Source organism: Chanodichthys erythropterus, chromosome 12, assembly GCF_024489055.1.
Source record: "Chanodichthys erythropterus isolate Z2021 chromosome 12, ASM2448905v1, whole genome shotgun sequence".
NCBI classification, from domain to species: Eukaryota; Metazoa; Chordata; class Actinopteri; order Cypriniformes; family Xenocyprididae; genus Chanodichthys; species Chanodichthys erythropterus.
The window spans coordinates 22358030-22377371 of record NC_090232.1 but is presented as its reverse complement, the minus strand read 5'-3'; the positions used below and the strand labels follow the sequence as shown (position 1 = coordinate 22377371).

At 36.0% G+C, this 19342-nt stretch overlaps 1 protein-coding gene across 3 annotated transcripts in view; it reads left to right on the top strand.

Annotated features, from left to right (window-relative positions):
- The window catches only part of cntln (centlein, centrosomal protein), a 135812-nt gene that overhangs the window by 104221 nt on the left and 12249 nt on the right, over positions 1-19342 (top strand). For 2 of the 3 annotated variants that reach the window (XM_067404558.1, XM_067404555.1), the window contains 8 exons: positions 282-360; positions 2846-2921; positions 4880-5094; positions 13488-13652; positions 16200-16297; positions 18009-18135; positions 18359-18496; positions 18883-19068. In XM_067404558.1, coding sequence (XP_067260659.1) covers positions 282-360; positions 2846-2921; positions 4880-5094; positions 13488-13652; positions 16200-16297; positions 18009-18135; positions 18359-18496; positions 18883-19068 — 1084 coding nt within the window. The remainder of the gene's footprint in view (positions 1-281; positions 361-2845; positions 2922-4879; positions 5095-13487; positions 13653-16199; positions 16298-18008; positions 18136-18358; positions 18497-18882; positions 19069-19342) is intronic. The other variant, XM_067404556.1, reaches the window with a different exon arrangement.

Below are 19342 nucleotides of genomic sequence, written 5' to 3'. Positions count from 1 at the left end.
TCACAGATTTATTTCACCCAAATGCACCACTCAACAAAACGGCATGCTGGAAGCTTTCCAAATCTGTCTCAAAGAGGCTCTTGAATGAGACGCAGCAGCATTTAGAATGTCCCGACTGTGCCTCAGCAGTTATGCACCACACATGGCCGTTTAAGTTTCAGGGTTGTCTGGTTTTCTGCTAATTAACCGTTCTCATATGGATGCTATGTCACATAGTAGTCCCCAATATATCTATTTATCTTGGATAAATAAATAGATATTTTATCATTTTATCTCCACAGTGACAGTGAACAGTTCTCTGAAAGCCTGCAAAGTCAATATTCTGCTCCGACTCATCGAGCTTCTCGGAAAACTAGTAAGGTTTGTTACACATTTTTTAACCTTGTTTCTTATGTGTTTTATGTTATTTTTTAATTTTATTTTATTATATTTTTGCTAAAATTAAATAATTGTAATTTTTCTACAAATCAGTATGTTTTAAACAAAATAGTCAATAGATGAATAAGCAACAAAGCATTTTTAAAGGTGAACTAATTTTTGCACTCCCAAATTCATTGAAACAGAATTGCAGAAGTAATGATTTTTTTGAAGAAGTTGTGGTAACACTTTATTTTGCATTGTCTTTGCTATATGTTTCATGTTCTTACTATAGTAATACCAGAAAATTATGTATAATTACAAGCAGCTAACCCTAATCCTATAGTAAGTACATGCTAAAGGGTTAGTTCACCCAAAATGAAAATGATCCAATGGTTTACTCACCGTCAAGCAATTCTATGTGTATTTGACCACAATCTGAGATATTTTTAAAAATATCCTTAGTCCTCCAAGGTTTTTTAATGGTAGTGAATGGTGGCCCGCATTTTGAACAAACAAAAAAATGCATCCGTCCATAATCAAAGTAATCCATACGGCTCCAGTGGGTTAATAAAGGCCTTTTGAAGCGAAGCGATGCGTTTTTGTAAGAAAAATATTCATATTTAAAACTTTGTAAATTCAAATAACTAGCTTCCAGCTGATGCGCAAGCCGATTTGGACGGAAGAGCTACCTTTGACCCAAAAGCAATTGCGAACACTGAGGTGCAGAGGAGAGAGCAAAACAAAACACCGGTCACAAATAATCGAAAAAAATTTTAAGAGAAGAGAAGAGGAGCTTGAGTTTGATGAACAGCCCTATTTGTTTGAACCGCGAGAGACGTCTAAGCTTATGCTACTCCTAAATCCTGCGTCATACATCGCGTCACGGGTTACTCATTTGGCGCATACCCATTCACTACCATTATGAACCTTGGAGGACTAAGGATATTTTTAAATATACCTCCGATTGTGTTCATCTGAAAGAAGATAGTCATATACACTTAGGATGTCTTGGGGGTGAGTAAAACATCGGATAATTTTCATTTTTGGGTGAACTACCCCTTTAATTAATATTACTCAGTTGTTATTTATCTAATTATACTATAACAATTAAATTAAAGAGTAACCAAAGTTTTCTCAAAACGTCATCCCTATGCCATTGGTTGGCCAAAAATATAGCACCAGCCCTAATCAGTTTTTATTTTTGATCTGTGGATATTATTTTGTACATATGCAATCCACTTAGTCTTAATAATTATAGTATTTTTTCCCACCCTAGTATGATGAGTTTCATATTAGTTCCATATTTAATAAACTCACCCACCTCTGACCAGCAAGCAGTAAACAATATAAACTGGAATTGATCACTTTACATGTCATTCAAATGGCCCATTCACAACAAGAACAAGAACTATAACTATAACGATAAATATATTGGCATTAACATCAATGGACGATAACATTCTTTTTATTATAAGCGCAATGTGCAGTTATGTGGTCTGCCATTTTAAAGTCAGGGTGAATTGTGATTGACTGTCAATGTTTTTATCATTCATCAGCTGTAAAAAAAAAAATAATAATAATATTCTAAAAGGGATTCCAATGATATTATACTTTTGTCGTAATCATTATAGCTTTGTTGTGGAGTTCCCTATTCACATAGAATTAGAATGATTATTGAAACTTTATAGTTATAGATAATATTATAGTTGCCATCCTTGGTGTGAACAGGCCTTAAGTGGGTAGCTCTTAAGCAAAAAGCTGTAGTATGATGTCTCTATATGACATGTACTCAAAGGTTGGGCCCAAGTTTGTGGTATTGGTTGAGGCAATGTTACTGAGGTAAATTTTTAACACTTTTGAACGGAATCAGTCTACAAATGGCTTATTTAGAATTAAGAAAAATTACACTCTTCACCTTGAAATTGCCTCTTTTCATTTGCAAAGTAAAGAAAAAAACATGTTCTGCTTGAATTTAAGCAGCTGTGTCGATCAGAAGATGTGTATCAGAGGTGTCTGATCCTGTAAAGTGCGATCTCTTCTCGTCAGTCTCTCAGGGCTCTGCTGGCTCTCCCCCATCCCCTCAGGGAACATGGAAGCTCCATATCTTCTCCTCTTTTCGCTTCCTCTCAGCTCTACAGCTGTCAGCCCTCTCTTAGATCCTGCCTGAATGGCTCTGTGTACTCGTCAACTGTGCTGGCTCACATCGGCGTGACAGTGGAGCAGAGCACTGCGCCGCCCGTGTCACACTAAAGAGCTTCTGAATAAATCCATGATCAAACCCACAGAGAGAGAGAGAGAGAGACTGATCAAAACCTTTTTAAATAGTGTTCGATACAAACGAGGGGAAAAGCCAAAGCCTCTTTGATGTGACTACAAACGCTTCCTCTGTGTCACTCTGCCATGAGCCGCCATGTTACGTTATGTTAAACTGTTGCCCCAGCTTTCTGTGTCATGTGTTGTGTTTCCACCTCTTCCCTGCCTGCAGGGCTGCAGGTACATGCTGATCTGCCCCGTAGACGGCCCTAGAGAGGAATCTCAAACTAGAAACATCCAGTTCCAAGGTAACCTGGTTGACACAACTGTACTCAGCGCTTACATGATGAGTGATTTTTCACTCCTGATGGCTTGTACAGCCCTTATTGTATAAATTCTTAAAAAAACATAATTGAAAACTGAATGCACAATAAATATAGAAACAAATTCTCATCAGTGTCATTCATAAAGCAAAGTATGAAATTTGTAATTGCAAAGATAATGATTGTTTACAAAAAGGTTGCCAAAAATTCCTTCTGCCCCACTCCTATCTATTTGTTGTGTCTAGCCTCAAACTCATGCAATTGTTTGAGTCAAATGTTGACACTGGATTGTATTAAATTAATTTAAAAAAGTGACGGTAATATTTTTTACATTGTTACAAAGATCTGTTTAAAAAATGGTGTTCTTTTGAACTCTCTTCATCAAAGATCCTTGAAATTAAGTATCTATTCTACAAAAATATTTAGCAGCACAACCACTTTGAAATGTTACTTGTGCATCAAATCAGCATATTAAAATGATTTCTGAAGGATCATGTGACACTGAAAATTCAGCTTTGCCATAACAGGAATAGAAAACACATTGTATATTGTAATAATATTTTACAATCTTACTGTTTTTACTGTATTTTTCATCAAGTAAATTTAGCCTTGGCAAACATAAGAGACTTCTTTCCAAAAAAAAAAAAAAAAACATTAAAAATCTAACGTACCCCGAGAATAGTAGTGTAAAGCTAACTGAAAACACAAAGAAAAGAAAATGTTTGATTTTAAAAGATTTTTTTAAAGGTCCCGTTCTTCGTGATCCCATGTTTCAAACTTTAGTTAGTGTGTAATGTTGTTGTTAGAGTATAAATAAAATCTGTAAAATTTTAAAGCTCAAAGTTCAATGCCAAGCGAGATATTTTATTTAACAGAAGTCGCCTACATCGAACGGCCAGTTTGGACTACATCCCTCTACTTCCTTCTTTAATGACGTCAATAAAACAGTTTTTTGACTAACCTCCGCCCACAGGAATACACAAGAGTTGCATTTGTAGAGTGTGTTTGTCGCCATGTCATCGAAATGCTGTTATTTTCATTCCGCAGTCCAATCACCGGGTCTGATTCCGGCTCAAATTAATAGGGTAAAATTAAAGACATGTTTACAATAACACTGAGTGCGTGCAGCACACGTTATGGTAAGAGGCGTGACTTTTCCGGGCACGGTGCGCTCAGAGCTGTCGAATCACAACACAGGAACCGCTGGCCATTCTTGTTACGTATTTCTGAAGGAGGGACTTCATAGAACAAGGAAGTCATCAGCCCGTTTTTATGACAGTGGAAACAGCGGTATACAGATAAGTAAATTATGTGAAAAATACTGTGTTTTTTTACACGCGAAACATGAACACATGTTATATTGCACACTATAAACACAATCAAAGCTTCAAAAAAACACGAAAAACGGGACCTTTAAGGAATGCAAGCACATTAACATGCCATGATGTCTGTTTTGTAGTATCGGGGGCATGTGAAAACCATGCCCTACATACTAAAATTTCATTCAAAAAAAAAAAAAGATGCAGTCCTTAATATAGTATTGTTTATTTTGTTATTGAAGACATAACTTCAGATTCAAATTAACATTTTGCTGAAGCAAAATCTTCCTTCAGTTTTTTTTTTTTTTTTTTTTGGTGAAAATTAAGACTCAAGGGCTTAACCAGAATGAAATGCTGCATGAAAATAATTTGATACTAGAATTGTCTTTAATAAATTACAGAAAAAATGACATTATTATTTTGTATAATAATATTCCAATATTCACTAAAATATTGGTATAGCCACAACAGTCAACAATAACAAAGCAGTGGCTGAATGTTGTGGATATAATGTTGTTATGATATTTCAGCTGGTTTTGTACTATAAGACATAATGCTATTTTAACCTTATCGACAAATTAACAGAGTCTGAATGTAGCATTGTGTCCTCTCCACCACCCTCAGGTGTCTCCCTGCAGAAGACGAGGAAGAGAATATCAAAGTCCCATGCTGTTTTGCGACAGCGTCTTCTGTCCCTCCAGCAGCAAGTCGCAGCACTACAGGCAGACAAACAAGCAGCACAGCAGCTCGCAGCAGAGCAGAACCACAGACAAGCGCAAGCACAAGTGCAGTTAGACTCCCTTCTCCAGCAACTCAATGCCAGCAAGCAGCTTTCAAAGGTACTGCATCACCAGTGTGACTCCACGAACACTTTATTCACACCTGGGGTTTCACGAGATTCACAAAACATCCTTAAGAATAATATTTTTTTTAACTTAAGAAAATACAAAGTATTTGGTCCCACTTTATATTAAGTGGTCTTAACTACTATGTACTTACATCAAAAAATAAGTACAATGTACTTATTGGGTTCATATTGAATTGTAAAACATTTTTGCTGCTATTGAGGTGGGGTGTGGGTAAGGTTAAGGAAAGCTTTGGTGGTATTGGAAGGTTTAAGGGTAGGGGTAAGGTGTTAGGGATGGGTCAACAGTGTAATTATAAATGTAATTACAGAAATTAATTACAGATGTAATTGCATGCAGGTGTTTTTAAAATATAAGCACAATGTAGAAACATGTACAGTATGTACACAATATGTGCATTGTATCAAATGATTAATTTAAATGCAAGTACATAGTCGTTAAGGCCACTTAACATAAAGTGGGTCTAAATATTTTAATAATATAACTTTTTTCTTAAGACAGTTTTATTAAAATGTATTCAAGTATTTGGACATTTCAAATATCATTCAATTCAGTTTCACTTTATTGCTGGAATTTCTTCCAAAAATTGTCTCGGGATGCGAGACAATTTCTCACATTAATTCAGATCAACACATATCCACATCAAATGATAAGATGCTACAATAGACACCAATTAAAAAAAAAAGTACGTTAATACACATCCAGCTGCAGTGCAACGATTAAGTCTGTCCCTTATTCAGAATCCTGAGGCCTACTTAGACCCCCAATTCTGATTTTTAAATTTTACCGACTGATGAACAAAAGATTTCCGTAATCTGTTCATTCTAGCATATGGTACTCTTAAATCTTCTGTTTGATGGCAATAGTTGATATTCCTTATATAGAATATGAAAAGGGTCCGACATAATTTTATCTGTCAGGGACAGGGACAACATTTTTTTCCTCATTAAACTCATTAAAACTTGTCACATTTGACCCACAATCTTAGAACAAATAGATAGTCTACAGTCTAGCACTGTCGAGCTTGGAGTTGAACAGAAAGACAGCTGTACCATGCAAACATTCCATACTGTACAACACTCTGTATTACAGACTGGGAAAAAAAACAAGAACAAGATCTGTTTGTTTGCTCCAAAGGACCTTAATCTCCTAAGAAAGTAAATACACTGTTGTACTTTACAGCAAACATAATCAATATGTGCACTCCATGAAAAAACAGCGTCCACATACACACACAAGTATCTATAAGATGACACTTGTTCTATCACTGTGTTATATATAGTGTTTGATGCATGTACTCTGGAAGACCAAAGATAATTTCCTTTGTCTTCATTTCATTTATAACAAGTGAATTCCTCTCACACCACTCCACTAATCTATTTGTACATCTCTGATGCATACTGGAATCATCTTCAATCATCAATAAAGACAACAGCATAGTATCATCTGAGAACTTCAATATATGTTTACGCTGTCAGTTTTACAATCATCTGTATACAAGGTGAAAAGGAGGGGTGAACTCACACAATACAGCATATAACTAAATACATATACATGTAATGTTGCATGTTTTTAGGTTATTTGTGTTCCAGATGGAAATACCATGGGCTTTAGAATAGAAAGCTAGAAATGCCTTATAGATTGTTTTAAGGTTAATAGACAGTTGAATTCATTGTACTAATTTGTTGTTTTATTACAAAAAGTTTTCTTAAAATGTTAAGAAAATATGTAAATTGCACTTAGGGTCTATTTTTCTCCCCTGGAGTCTGATAAATTGTTTGGACATACTTGTATAGTGTCGTGTGCAAACAGACTTCATGAGGCTCATACGTATGTCATTTTGTTTCCAAATGCACAATATTGTATGTTGGCTCCAGTTAGACTGTGAGGCTGGAAATTCCAAGCCCATTTGAGATTTGATTAAGACTCTTGTGTGGAACAGGAGGTCAAGATGAACGCCTCAATGTCCAGACCATCTCTCTTTCCAAAACACACCCTGCTGCAGTGACACTTTGTGTGTGTGTGTTTGCACATGCGCATATATGATTGTTTGTTTGTTCGACTCAGAATCATGCATTATTAATGGAGTGGTGAAAGGGCAGCAGGTTGAGTGCCCTTACATGCTGCCCCCTGCTGCCCTGTAGTGTGATCACCTGCTTTAATTGGCTAGAGGTGGAGTGTCCAGATTTGATCCTCTCGTCTGATTAGGTGATGAAAATCACAGTAGTGTGTGAAACATGACTGTGTGTTGTAGTTTATGGTAATTTGAGAGTTTTGTGTCTTTTTTCCCTTATTGACTTGTGTAAGAATGGTTGTCTGTAAGAAAACTTTACAGGGATTCAACAGACAGACAGAATGAATTCCGTAGAGTGAAGAAAACACCTTGAGAATAACCAGACACATCCTCCTCGTTAAACAGTCTATTATAGCAGTTCACCGAACATTTGTTTCAGTACTGACTGGGCTGTAGATTGATTAGAAAAATAATAATTGCATAAGTTTCTGCAATTCAACACAATCATCTGCACCTAACGTTGTAACAAACATATAACATATGTAATCATAAATATCACATTGAGCCTCCAAATGAATGTGGAAACAATATAAACAGTATTTTAAATATTTGATATTTAAAGGGTTAGTTCACCCAAAAATGAAAATTTTGTAATTTATTACTCAACATCATGTTGTTCCTTACTCGTAGGACCTTCGTTCATCTTCAGAACATAAATTTATGATATTTTAGATAAAATCTGATGGCTCAGTGAGGCCTCTGTTGCCAGGAAGATAATTAACACTTTCAAACAGCCAGAAAGCGACCAAAAACATAAAACAGTTCATGTGAGTACAGTGGTTCAACCTTAATATTATAAAGTGATGAGAATATTTTTGTGTGCCAAAAAAAAAACTAAAAACTTTTCAACAATATCTAGTGATGGCTGATTTCAAAACACTGCTTCAAAGCTTTATGAATCTTTCGAATCAGTGGTTCGGATCGCATATCAAACTGCCCAAGTCACATGAAATATCGAAATTGCGCAACATTTATAACGTAATGAAGCCTCGTTTACTGAAATCATGTGACTTTGGTGACCCGAACCACTGATTCGAAACATAAGATTCGTAAAGCTTTGAAGTTTCATGAAGCAGAGTTTTGAAATCGGCCATTACTAGAAATTGTTGAAAAGTAATCATTTTGTTTTTTTGGTGCACAAAAAGTGTTCTCGTCGCTTTATAATATTAAGGTTGAGTCACTGTATTTACATGAAATTTTAAATATGTTTTAGTACCTTTTTGGACATCTGAAAGTGTTAATTATCTTGCTGGCAATAGAGGCCTCACTGATCCATCGGATTTCATCAAAAATATCTGAATTTGTGTTCCAAAGATAAACAAAGGTCTTACGGGAGTAATAAATGACAGAATTTTAATTTTTGGGTGAACTAACCCTTTAACTATTTAGTTATTAGCATCTTTTTACTAAGTACTATGAATGAAGGCCATTATCATGTTACAAATACATTTTTTCTATTATTATTATTTATGGGTATAAAAAGATTATAAATATTACAGTATAATTGAAAGCCAGTCCTAGACAAATTATCAGATTGTTTTTATTTATCATTTATTAACAATCACAGAATATTACAAATATTATAACAACTTCAGGTAATTTAATTTAAGTATTTTAATATACTGTAAAGACATACTAAAAGCTACTTCAGTAATTCAAAAAATGATCCTGTGTTAATTGTGTTAATTATTTGTAATGCATTAAACAGTAAGTATTCATCACCAACAATTTTTTTTTTTTTTTTTTTTTTTTTTTTTTTTGCAGTCCAAGTATTAACAGAAAAATTAAGTTGTCCTATATCATTTGGCTAGTCATTTTGGTAATGGGGTGTCCAGTGGGTCCAGTGAATGAAAGAAGAAAGGGCCTATATGAAATAGTAGGTGAGACAGATAAATTAAGAGGGAGACACATTAATACGTATTTGTCAATTATTATAAGGCTCCATCAGTGCTAACTATGGCAGCCAGGGAAAAAGACAGCAGCCCACCATCACGCTATCAGCTGGAATAGTGGGGGTTTTAACACTTGGGTGTCAAATCCAACTCTGCACCTTTGAATGCAAATATACTTGTGTATATTCATGAGTTCACCTAGCCGTATGCTGGGTCTTTTATTCTAAATTGAATTATTAGAATAGTGTCTGATCCCACAGCACAGGGGGGTTCAGACTAAAACACTTCTCCACCAGCAGATGTTCTAAGTCCTATGATGGAAGGAGATGCAAGGGGGAAATAAGAGCAATTTTGTCCACTAAAAAAACTTACACCTAAATAAATGAAAAGTGCTTTTGACATGTAAAAAATGAATCATTCACTTGAGATATCAGTAGTCTAGTAAAAGCTATTTTAGTCTATTTTGGGTGTTTCTTCATTTACATTGGTAACCAAGACATTTTGACATTCTGATGGTTGTTTAAACAGAAATGATTTAGTGCATTGAGTCATTTAAATATGGAGTATCTGTAAATGCAGTGTTGAAGTAGTACTTGTTTTAAAAGTGAAGAAATGGGAAGTCACATTACATTTTGGTAAATGGGGAATCCTAAGAGTGCTGATAGCACTGGGACTCTTCAGTGTTTATATCATTCTATCATTACAGATAGTTAGTTTGTAAATTCGTGGACAAATAGTAGTATTTGTCACAAATTACATTTTGTATGAGTCATTGAATCATTGACTTAACCAGTTTGTTAAAATACACTTATTCAGAAAAGAAAAACTACAACTGTTGCTCAGTGAAATGCAATGGTTGATTCTGCATTACAGTCTTGTAATGTACAAATAAAATAATAACAACAATAACAAAAACAAAACCAATATTCTTGCTCCAACAGAGCTCAACTTCCCAACTGTACCATTTTTGCACATCATCTTATACACATTCTTATTCTCTAAACTCTCCTTCCAAAAAATTTATAAAAGCAGATAAAATAATTCCATGACAAGAGAAAAAGGACTATAAGAGGAATAGGATAAAATGTTATATTCTATTGCATAATTATGCCCTTACAGAGCCAGGTATAGTATCAAAAAATGAGTAGGAAAGAAGAAAAAAAAGTCAGAAAATTAAAAACAAACGACAGATATTTCATTTGGATGCATTTTTTGTGTGTAATGTATGTCAGTGGCAGCTGCCAGATAGTGAAAAATGTTTGACTACAGCCTTTTGTGGAGTACCGAATGTAAAATAATACAAAAGACCACTGACCCGCTTGATTCTGCTTTAACGTTTTGTTGGAACCATTTTTATTGGTTTAAAAAATTGGCAAATATTGACAAAGTAACATTAAATTTTGCACAAAAATTTTGTTAAAAATCACATTTGCAGTCATGATTCTGTTCTGAATATTGAAATGACATTACATGTCTTTACAGCAGCATAATTGCTATTAACTGCCTTTAATGGTTATATTAACTGGAAGCAAATATAGTGCAATTTATATTTCTGGCAAAAAAAAATTCTATTGTTTAATTCTATTTAGAAGTAATTGCATCAGTTTTTAACTTTTTATTATCAGCCAAGTTTCACACTAAGAAAAAGAACATTATTTTTATTCATTTATGTTCTGGTGCTTTTTTTCTGTCTGTGTGAGTGAGAGTCTGTGTTTCTTCTGTATTAGTGTTCGTGTCGGGTGTCACACTTCTCTCAGCTCACATTGATCCCTGTGCCCTTTGTGGTCTGGTATCGATCCTTTATTTTGCTCATTTTAATGTCTCTCTCTCTCTCTGTCTCTTTCTCTCTCTCTCTCTCTCTCTCTCATTATATTGCCTAGGCAGAAAAGACAAAGCTTTTGTGCTAAATGGCCAAGTTCAATTAAACCTAGAAGCAGAGTAGTCATACTGTACCACAGCTGAAGTGTCACAGAGCTCCTGTAGTGATCACACAGATGTCATATGCAGTATTAGTAGAGAATGAATCTCTTATTACAGAGTCTGTGATGTATATTAGATGAGTTAAATGTCTTCTCCCTTTCCTACATGTGCTAGAACTGTGGTTGATAGGTGTTTTAGCAGCACCTGATATAATGCATCTGCTGTAGTGTGTGTGTGTGTGTGTGTGTGTGTGTGTGTGTGTGTGTGTGTGTGTGTGTGTGTGTGTGTGTGTGTGTGTGTGTGTGTGTGTGTGTGTGTGTGTGTGTGTGTGTGTGTGTGTGTGTGTGTGTGTCCCTTGTTCTCTCTAAGTGGAACACATGCTCAACAGTGAAGTGACACATTCATCAGTCAATCACAGCACATATCCCTGTAGAGCTTCCAGCTGCTGTTTCTCTCTTTCTTTCTTTCTTTCTTTCTTTCTTTGTTTCTTTCTTTCTTTCTTAGATAAAGAATTAACAATTTTTTTTATTTTATTTAACAAGTGCTCCTACCTCAAGCTGATGCTGTGATACAATAAATGTTGGTGACAAAAGTGCTCTATTTGTCCTCAATATAAGCTCATGTTGTTACGGATGACAGGGGAAATACACTTAATGTACTTTGACAGGTAAGACACATTCACCTATCTACCCCCACTCAGGTCAGCCTTCTCGTGAAGATGGCTGTCACTCCTTTGAGCTGCTCAGATTAATCATAGCGGTTGGATTACAAGGGCAGTGTGGCAGAACCCTTTCTATCACCATGGAAGAGGGACTTGACAGCCTGTTTGACAGGCCGGGCCTGTAATCTGCGTAATTTGCAGGTGTAGTCCATGTTTCTTTTTTAGGAAGGGTCGGGATTACCTCAGGATTAGACTCCTCATCTGACAGTGAGGCTTTCAGGAGCTGTTAGCGTTAAGCCAAACTAACCTCCCCACATCTCGTCCAAGTTTGGTGAGAGAGACGAGTGTGACTGGATTCTAACAAGCTTGACAGTTTAATTTACTGCTCCAGGTGACTGACTGGTCACGGCAATTCGTAAATCAGTGATCTGTAGACGTGACAAATCAGCTCAACCAAATTTATTCTTACAAAAAATAAAGCGCTAAAAAAAAAAATTATATAAAATATATAATTTTTGAAACACTGTTGACCATAGTGAACATACAGTTGTTTATAGCATGGGTTTTCAAACTGAGGTCAGGTAACCCCCATTCTTTTACTAAATGCATTTGTAGGACTGTTAAAGTTATTGTGTTAACTTATTGTATATAATAAATAAATACGTGTAACATGATTATTTTAAAACATTTAGCCCCTTTTTATTACTATTGTGGATGTTATTTTTTTTGTATTTTTTTTTAATTGACAGCCCTAGTGTAAACATTAAGAAATAATAATTAAAATCTGTATTTGTCAAAATTAAAATTAAAAGGCTATAATCATACTTTGGGGTCCTTTGCATCATAAATTTGAAAACCCATGCTTTATAGGCTTATAGGAGACCAGTGGATATGTGTGGATGTAGACAGAAAGCCACATGATCCTCCAGTGCAGGGTCATTTATAAACCCTCAGATTTTCGGAAACACTATCAGTGCATCTTAGCGTTATGAGAGGAAGAGAGAGACAGAGAGAGAATGCTCTATTAAAAGGTCAGAACCCAGATATCAGCAGTTGCATGAATGGCATTTGAGATGTTCCACAAGAAAGTGTGTGTGTGTGTGTGTGTGTGTGTGTGTGTGTGTGTGTGTGTGTGTGTGTGTGTGTGTGTGTGTGTGTGTGTGTGTGTGTGTGTGTGTGTGTGTGTGTGTGTGTGTGTGTGTGTGTGTGTGTGTGTGTGTGTGTGTGTGTGTGTGTGTGTGTGTGTGTGTGTGTGTGTGTGTGTGTGCGTGTGTGTGCGTGTGTGTGTGTGGATTTGCCCCATATTTTATGATTGGTGCAGTAAGAAATCATTATGTTTGGACAGAGGGTGAAGTATCGCAACTGAGTGTTGTTAAAAATTCTGTGGTTTTATTCCCCGAACAGGGCTTTCTGTTATTCATTTAGTTCTATGCAGTAACTGTGTGTGTTAGTCAGTGAGAGTGCAATTAGCACTGGTGCTCAGCTTTCAGCGCTACGCGGTGTTGATAAACTCCCAGAGTGCACTGGGACGAGCCGACAATGGCTCTATTAAGGCTGACAATCAACAGAAAAACAGAGGAATGATCTGCCTCCTTATTAGCATACGGCTTTAATCGGATTTAGCGCTTTAATCATAAACTGCTATGTAGTCCTGAGCCCTAAAAAATGCTCCTTAATCATAAAACTAACCAGAAACTGTTTAATCAGACTTTTTGTCATGCTGCTCACTTAATTGATATTTATCTGCTCCTTTGTTACACAGCTGTTGTAAAAGCTCCTACATGTGGATTAGTCTATTTGTTGTTTGTGTGTTGGTAAGCAGAAGCAGGCGTGCGAGCTGGCTGGTCTGGAGCAACAAAAGGCGTCTCTGCAGATGGAGTTAGAGCAGTGGAGACGTATACGGCAGCAAACGCCAGCGAACCCCCCGGCCATAGACCCGGAGCACCTGCAGGCCCAAGTCAAACAGCTCACTCACCGACTGAAGGTCTCTTACAATTATTTTCAATTCACTAGGTTCAGTTTATACATTTGACTGATAGATTAAAACAGTAGCCTGTTTGGGACGATTCGCATCAGTAGATCAGTACAAAACAAATAGACATTGTTCACTGTTTTTGGAAGTATTTTTCTTTATAAAGGCCTAAATGGTATGGTTCTTTAAGGTTGTTTAGCAACTCCTTGTAATTATATTTATTCATTTAGTGGGCACTTTTAACCAAAGCGAATTATGAGGAATATAACAAGTAATTCATCACAGGCCAACAATATTCATAGTATACAATGCCAGGTTTAGTAGAAAGCTAAAGTAGAAAACAAGGTGTTTATAATATAATGTAATATAATATTGAATTATTATTAAAATATTTAAGAACTTTAATTTGCTTATGTACCCATGCAGTGGTTTCCTGTAATAAATGAGGAGTTTCAGACTAGTAAAATGAGAAAATGAACCAATTGTTGATATTTTACAAAAAAAAAAAATATTAAATATATTACTAAAATTAATAGTTTACTCCATCTTATTCCACCACTTTCCACTGTGTAGCTTTGTGAAGTGCAGTAGTGCATGTATCTGCTAAAGCAACATTTAATTGCATTTGGACACCTATTCAGTTCTAAGTTATCTTTGGTCTACTATAATATGGTTTACTTGTTCCGTTAAATAGAAGAAGTGTTAAATGAAGGTTATTTTTAGGAATAGATGAAACAGGTGACCTTACTCTTAAAATAAATGGTGACCATAATATGGCTATAGATATAAGCATATTCATAACACTTGTATGATGTTGTAGATTTGATGGGCAGAATTTGTCATTCAATGTTCACACTTTGCGTTTCTCCTTTTGAAGAATGTTGTTAACTGTACTGTTACAGTGTTTTCTTTGTTTTTATTATTTTCTCCTCTAAAGCAAGTCAGTGTGTTAAAAGCTGGTGACACTTTTTAGTGTATAATATCAGCAAACTGATTTATGGGGTCTGACACTGCTCTTTATATTTCTGTGTTGGGCTCAATGATAGTGTCATGTTCAAGAGACAGGAGAGTGTGTGTGGGTGTGTGTGATATGCAGTCAGGATGTGTGCTACATAAACGAGTCCTCCATTCCTTTCAACTAAAGACAAGGTGCACATACAAATATCCATCATTCACATGATCACAGGCATCCCACCAACTCAACCTGTCGTCAGAGTTTTCAGACACTCTGTGCGTATGCCTCTTACCTTGACACACATTCACAGAGGTTGAGCAAATGTGACACTAAATAGATCAAAACCTAGCATAATAAGTAATGCTAATGATAAATATATAAATATACGTTGGGACAATAAACAATATAAGATTCAGTGACAAATAATCATGTCTGAGATGTTGAAAAGGAAAAATCTTTTTAAAAATACAAAATGTAAGTGTCATGTTCATAGAATTGTAGATTTTGTGTTTTTGGGGGTTTCAAACTTTTTTTTTTTTTTTTTCTACAAAATGACATATAATCATCAAGTTAATAAATATTTCCCTTAAATTGAATATATGGCTGAGTGCCTATCTTAATCATTTAAAAAGAAAAAAATAAACAAATATTTTAGGCTATTGTAGTTTTTTGTTTGTTTGTTTTGCAAATTATGAACTTTCATGTAGTTATTCCATTTGACTAAACTTGCCTTTTCATAAAAATATGAAGTCTTTATATAACCTGATATAAAAAATACTGACCATGGTTTACAGTCATCAGGTTCTACAGGGGTCCTCTCTGTGATTTATTATTTGAAACAGGAATTATTATTACCTTCTTGGTTCTCTTGTCATTATAACAAATGGACTTCCTGTATTTTACTGACATTGTTTTGGCTACCTTTTTTTCCTTGAAATATCACAATTTTTAAAAGATGTTTTAAAGAAATAATGGTATCACTTTACAGTAAGTTCCCATTCATTAACGCATTAACTAATATTAACTAAAAATAAGCATTTGTTACAGTATTTATTAATCTTTTTTAGTGATACTTAATTAAAATCCAACTGTTCATTGTTAGTTCATGTTAGCTTGGGTCCATTAAATAATATTTAACAGATACAACTTTTGTTGTTAATAATGTATCAATAAATGTTGGAATCAGCATTAATGAAGATCAATAAATGATTTAAAAGTATTTTTCATAGTCAACTAATGTTAACAATTGCAAACTTATTGTATATCAAAATATTTAGTTTAACTTTTGGAAAGAATTTTAATCAAACATTGTACTTAATTGCGTTTATTTCCAGACCGTTACGTTTTGTTTTTACATAATATATAAATAAATATACATACTTTAAATAACTGAATAGATCTGGACAAAAGATGAATGTCACATCATTGACCCATAAAGGAAATTAGAGCCAATGCACAGAACATATGTAGATGTGTATATTTCTGTGAAACAGATGTGAAACAGCATCCTCATTAAGCATCCCGATGGCTCAATACTCATAAATGAGTCCTGCGCGATGGGATATCATATGATAGGATAAATGTGTGACTCTTTCTCTCCACAGAGTGCCAGCAGTGAGATGAGCAAACACACTGCTGCTAACAAGAGCCTGAGGGCTCAGTTAGATGAAAGAGATCAGACACTGAAGGAACTGCACGAGAGGTAAATGCGCTCTATCCCCTCTCTTGACTACCTCTCTTTTCTTCATAGTCTTGAGGTATTCTCACTTCTTCGCCCTCTTTCTTGTGCTCTGGGTCACATTTGCAGTGTCTGATTCCACCATGTGGCAGAATTCTACACCAGATTTTGAAAAGCGTGAAGGTGGCTATGTGCAGAGATTCTAGCAGAGAGAGGAGGTGTAATTTCCTTCCCATGTGGTTATGCACTATTGTCATAAGATGTCTTGCCCTGGGCACCGAGTCTGACAGTCTGTTGTGTTAACTGGATGCCATCTCCCTGTTCTTTTTTTTTTTTTTTCTTCCTTTCTCTCTGCGTCACTCAATTCCAACTATCCCAGTGGAAAAAATGGCTGTTACAATAAATAATACATTTAGTGTGGTTTTGCTTGAAACAAGTGCAAAATATCTGCCATTGAGGCAAATACCATATTTTTTCCTCTCAAGGAAAATTCTTGTTTAAAGTATATTCACATTTCTACTGGAAAACAAAGGCATTTTTTTTTTCTTCTCCACAATGTGCCTGCTTAGAACTGTGTGAATGTCACAGCATGTGTCCGCAGTCAGGTAAAACTCAGAGGTTTCACGCCAGTCAGTGACAACATGTGAAATCACAGATGAGGAGTCCCTGTGAGCAGGAGCCGCCTTACGCCACGCAGCTTGTTTAAATGAAATACATGTCTAGACGCTGTAAAAAATACATCTGCTGCACTGCCTTCAAAAAAAGTGAATTTCAAAGCATGCTGCCATGTCCTGAGTCAATATCCGGCGCAGAGGTCTCTGCCTTATTCATAAAGGCCTGCCTTTCATGTGCCGCCTGTTGTCTTTCCATATCATAAATGCATTCATCTCCTTTGTTTTCTACTGCAAACTGCACATCCATGATCTATGAAAGCACTTACAACTGTATTAGCATCCAAAATGCATTTTGAATTAGCAATCTAGCACCTCAACACCAAAGAGACAAAGCGGGGAGCGCGAAGGAAAGCAAACTTTCAAACGTTTTAGCGAGACGGGCTGTTCTGAGGCTCACGCCGGTCATCGGTATCACCATCCCGCTATTCTTTTTGGGCACACGTACTCCTAAAATAAATGTTATAGATCTAATTGCCATTTGCTCTCTTGGGCTTTGGGAAAGATGGAGTGAAGTGGGGGAGGTTGGGTGAAGCGTGGCTGTAAGTCAACAGGAGAAACGGCTTCGTCCACTCTACAGCAGGGTCAATATGGGTTTTCTCATTAATGGCTGTTGGGTAACCTGACTCCATTTCCCCAGGCCACCCAGTCTTATTTAATTTAATGTCACTCCAATAAGAAGCTCTCACATTTATTCAGTGCATTTGCTTCAGGCACTCTCTCTCTCTGGAATTTGAGGATATTTATTTAAAAAGGACCTTTACTCATCATTACAGCAGCTCTGGTCAAGGAGGCAGTCCATAAAACAGCCCTCAAATGTTAACATATTCCAACACTTTTATATCTCGGAGATGTGTAGATGTTTAAACTATTTAGGAGCAATCTGGTTACAAGACTGCTGCATTTTATTTGTTTTTTCTCTGTTCAATTATTCATTTCCATTTGTTAATTTTTAAAGTGAGTGAATCCACATAAAAAACGGTGGTTTGTTTCTGAAAATGAAAAAAAAAAAAACCACAACAAAAAAAAAAATGTAATGCTTATCTGAATGTGTTTGCACACAGGATCTGTGTTTTAGAGAGGGATGTGACGATGAAAAGGCAGCTGGTGGAAGATCTCCGGAGCAGACTAAAGATTTGCCAGGACTCTGAGAGGAGCCACAAAGCAGTAACTGAAGACTTAGAGAAGAAAGTAGGTCCTTCTCAAACAACAGATACTGTATTAGCCATGGCAACAGCCTTGGAGCAACCTGGAATTAATTATTCTCTCTGCCGTTATTGATCGTGTCACTCATCCAGAGTCTGAACTTCCTAGACTTCCACGATTCACTGTCTGTTTAAAAATATTGAAGTAATTGAAAATTCGGTCTTAGTGACCCCAGTCTAATTTAATAACAATTGCTTTTCTATGTTAGATAAAATCTCTCTCTGATGAGTCAACTAACCGGAAAGCCCTGGTCGACTCTCTGAAGAGAAGATTGACAGTTGCCACTGCAGAAAAAAACCAACATGAGACAACCAGCCAAAAACTCAAAGAGGAGCTTCAGAAAAAGGTTTAAGAGCTGCGTCAACTATATTTCCTGCACACAGTAATTTTAATGTTACTTTAGTGACGCTCTGTAAACGAAGCGCTCTGTTTCAGCTTATCCTTCATTGTCTTGCAAGAGGTTTTTTTTTTTCCTCTCTCTCTCTCTCTCTCTTTCCATTATTCACCTAATTACCATTAGTCTTGTTTGATGTTTGGCCTCAATGCCATACTTTGCCCCAGTTTCATCTTCTGCTATTGATCTGTGGATTCATTCTATTATTTTACTAGATATCTATACTATACATCTGTTATTTATGTATAGTGTAATGTCTTAAATCATGAAATAATTGTGATAAGTTATATTAGTGTTTATTTAGGTGGGATTTCTGATTTCTGCGTGCATATCCCCAGGAGCAGAGAGTGACCGTCCTCCAGGCGCGGATAGGCAAACGTGATCAGGCCATGGCTGAGCTGGAGCAGACTGCGTCCCAACAGATGCATGGTTTGGCCGAGCAGAGCTCTCAGGCTCTGGAAACGCTGCAGAGAAAACTCACCCTTGCTGAGTCTCAGCTGTACCAGTTCCACACATTCACTGAGGTATCTAGACTGTCCGACAAATAGTTTGTCATCATTTTAGCTTTAGGCTATTTAAACTTGCTGTTAAGATCCATCTTGAGTAATACAATCATATTAATATTGAAGCTGATAAATAGTACTGTTTTCCCCTAGTAACATGTCTCAAATGTGTATCCTGTGACCACTTGCGACTGAATTTCGACAAGGAAGTCTCTTTAAAATTAAAATAATTTTAATTTCAAATTACATTAATTTTAAAGCACAAATGTGTTTTTGTGTGTGTGTGTGTGTGTGT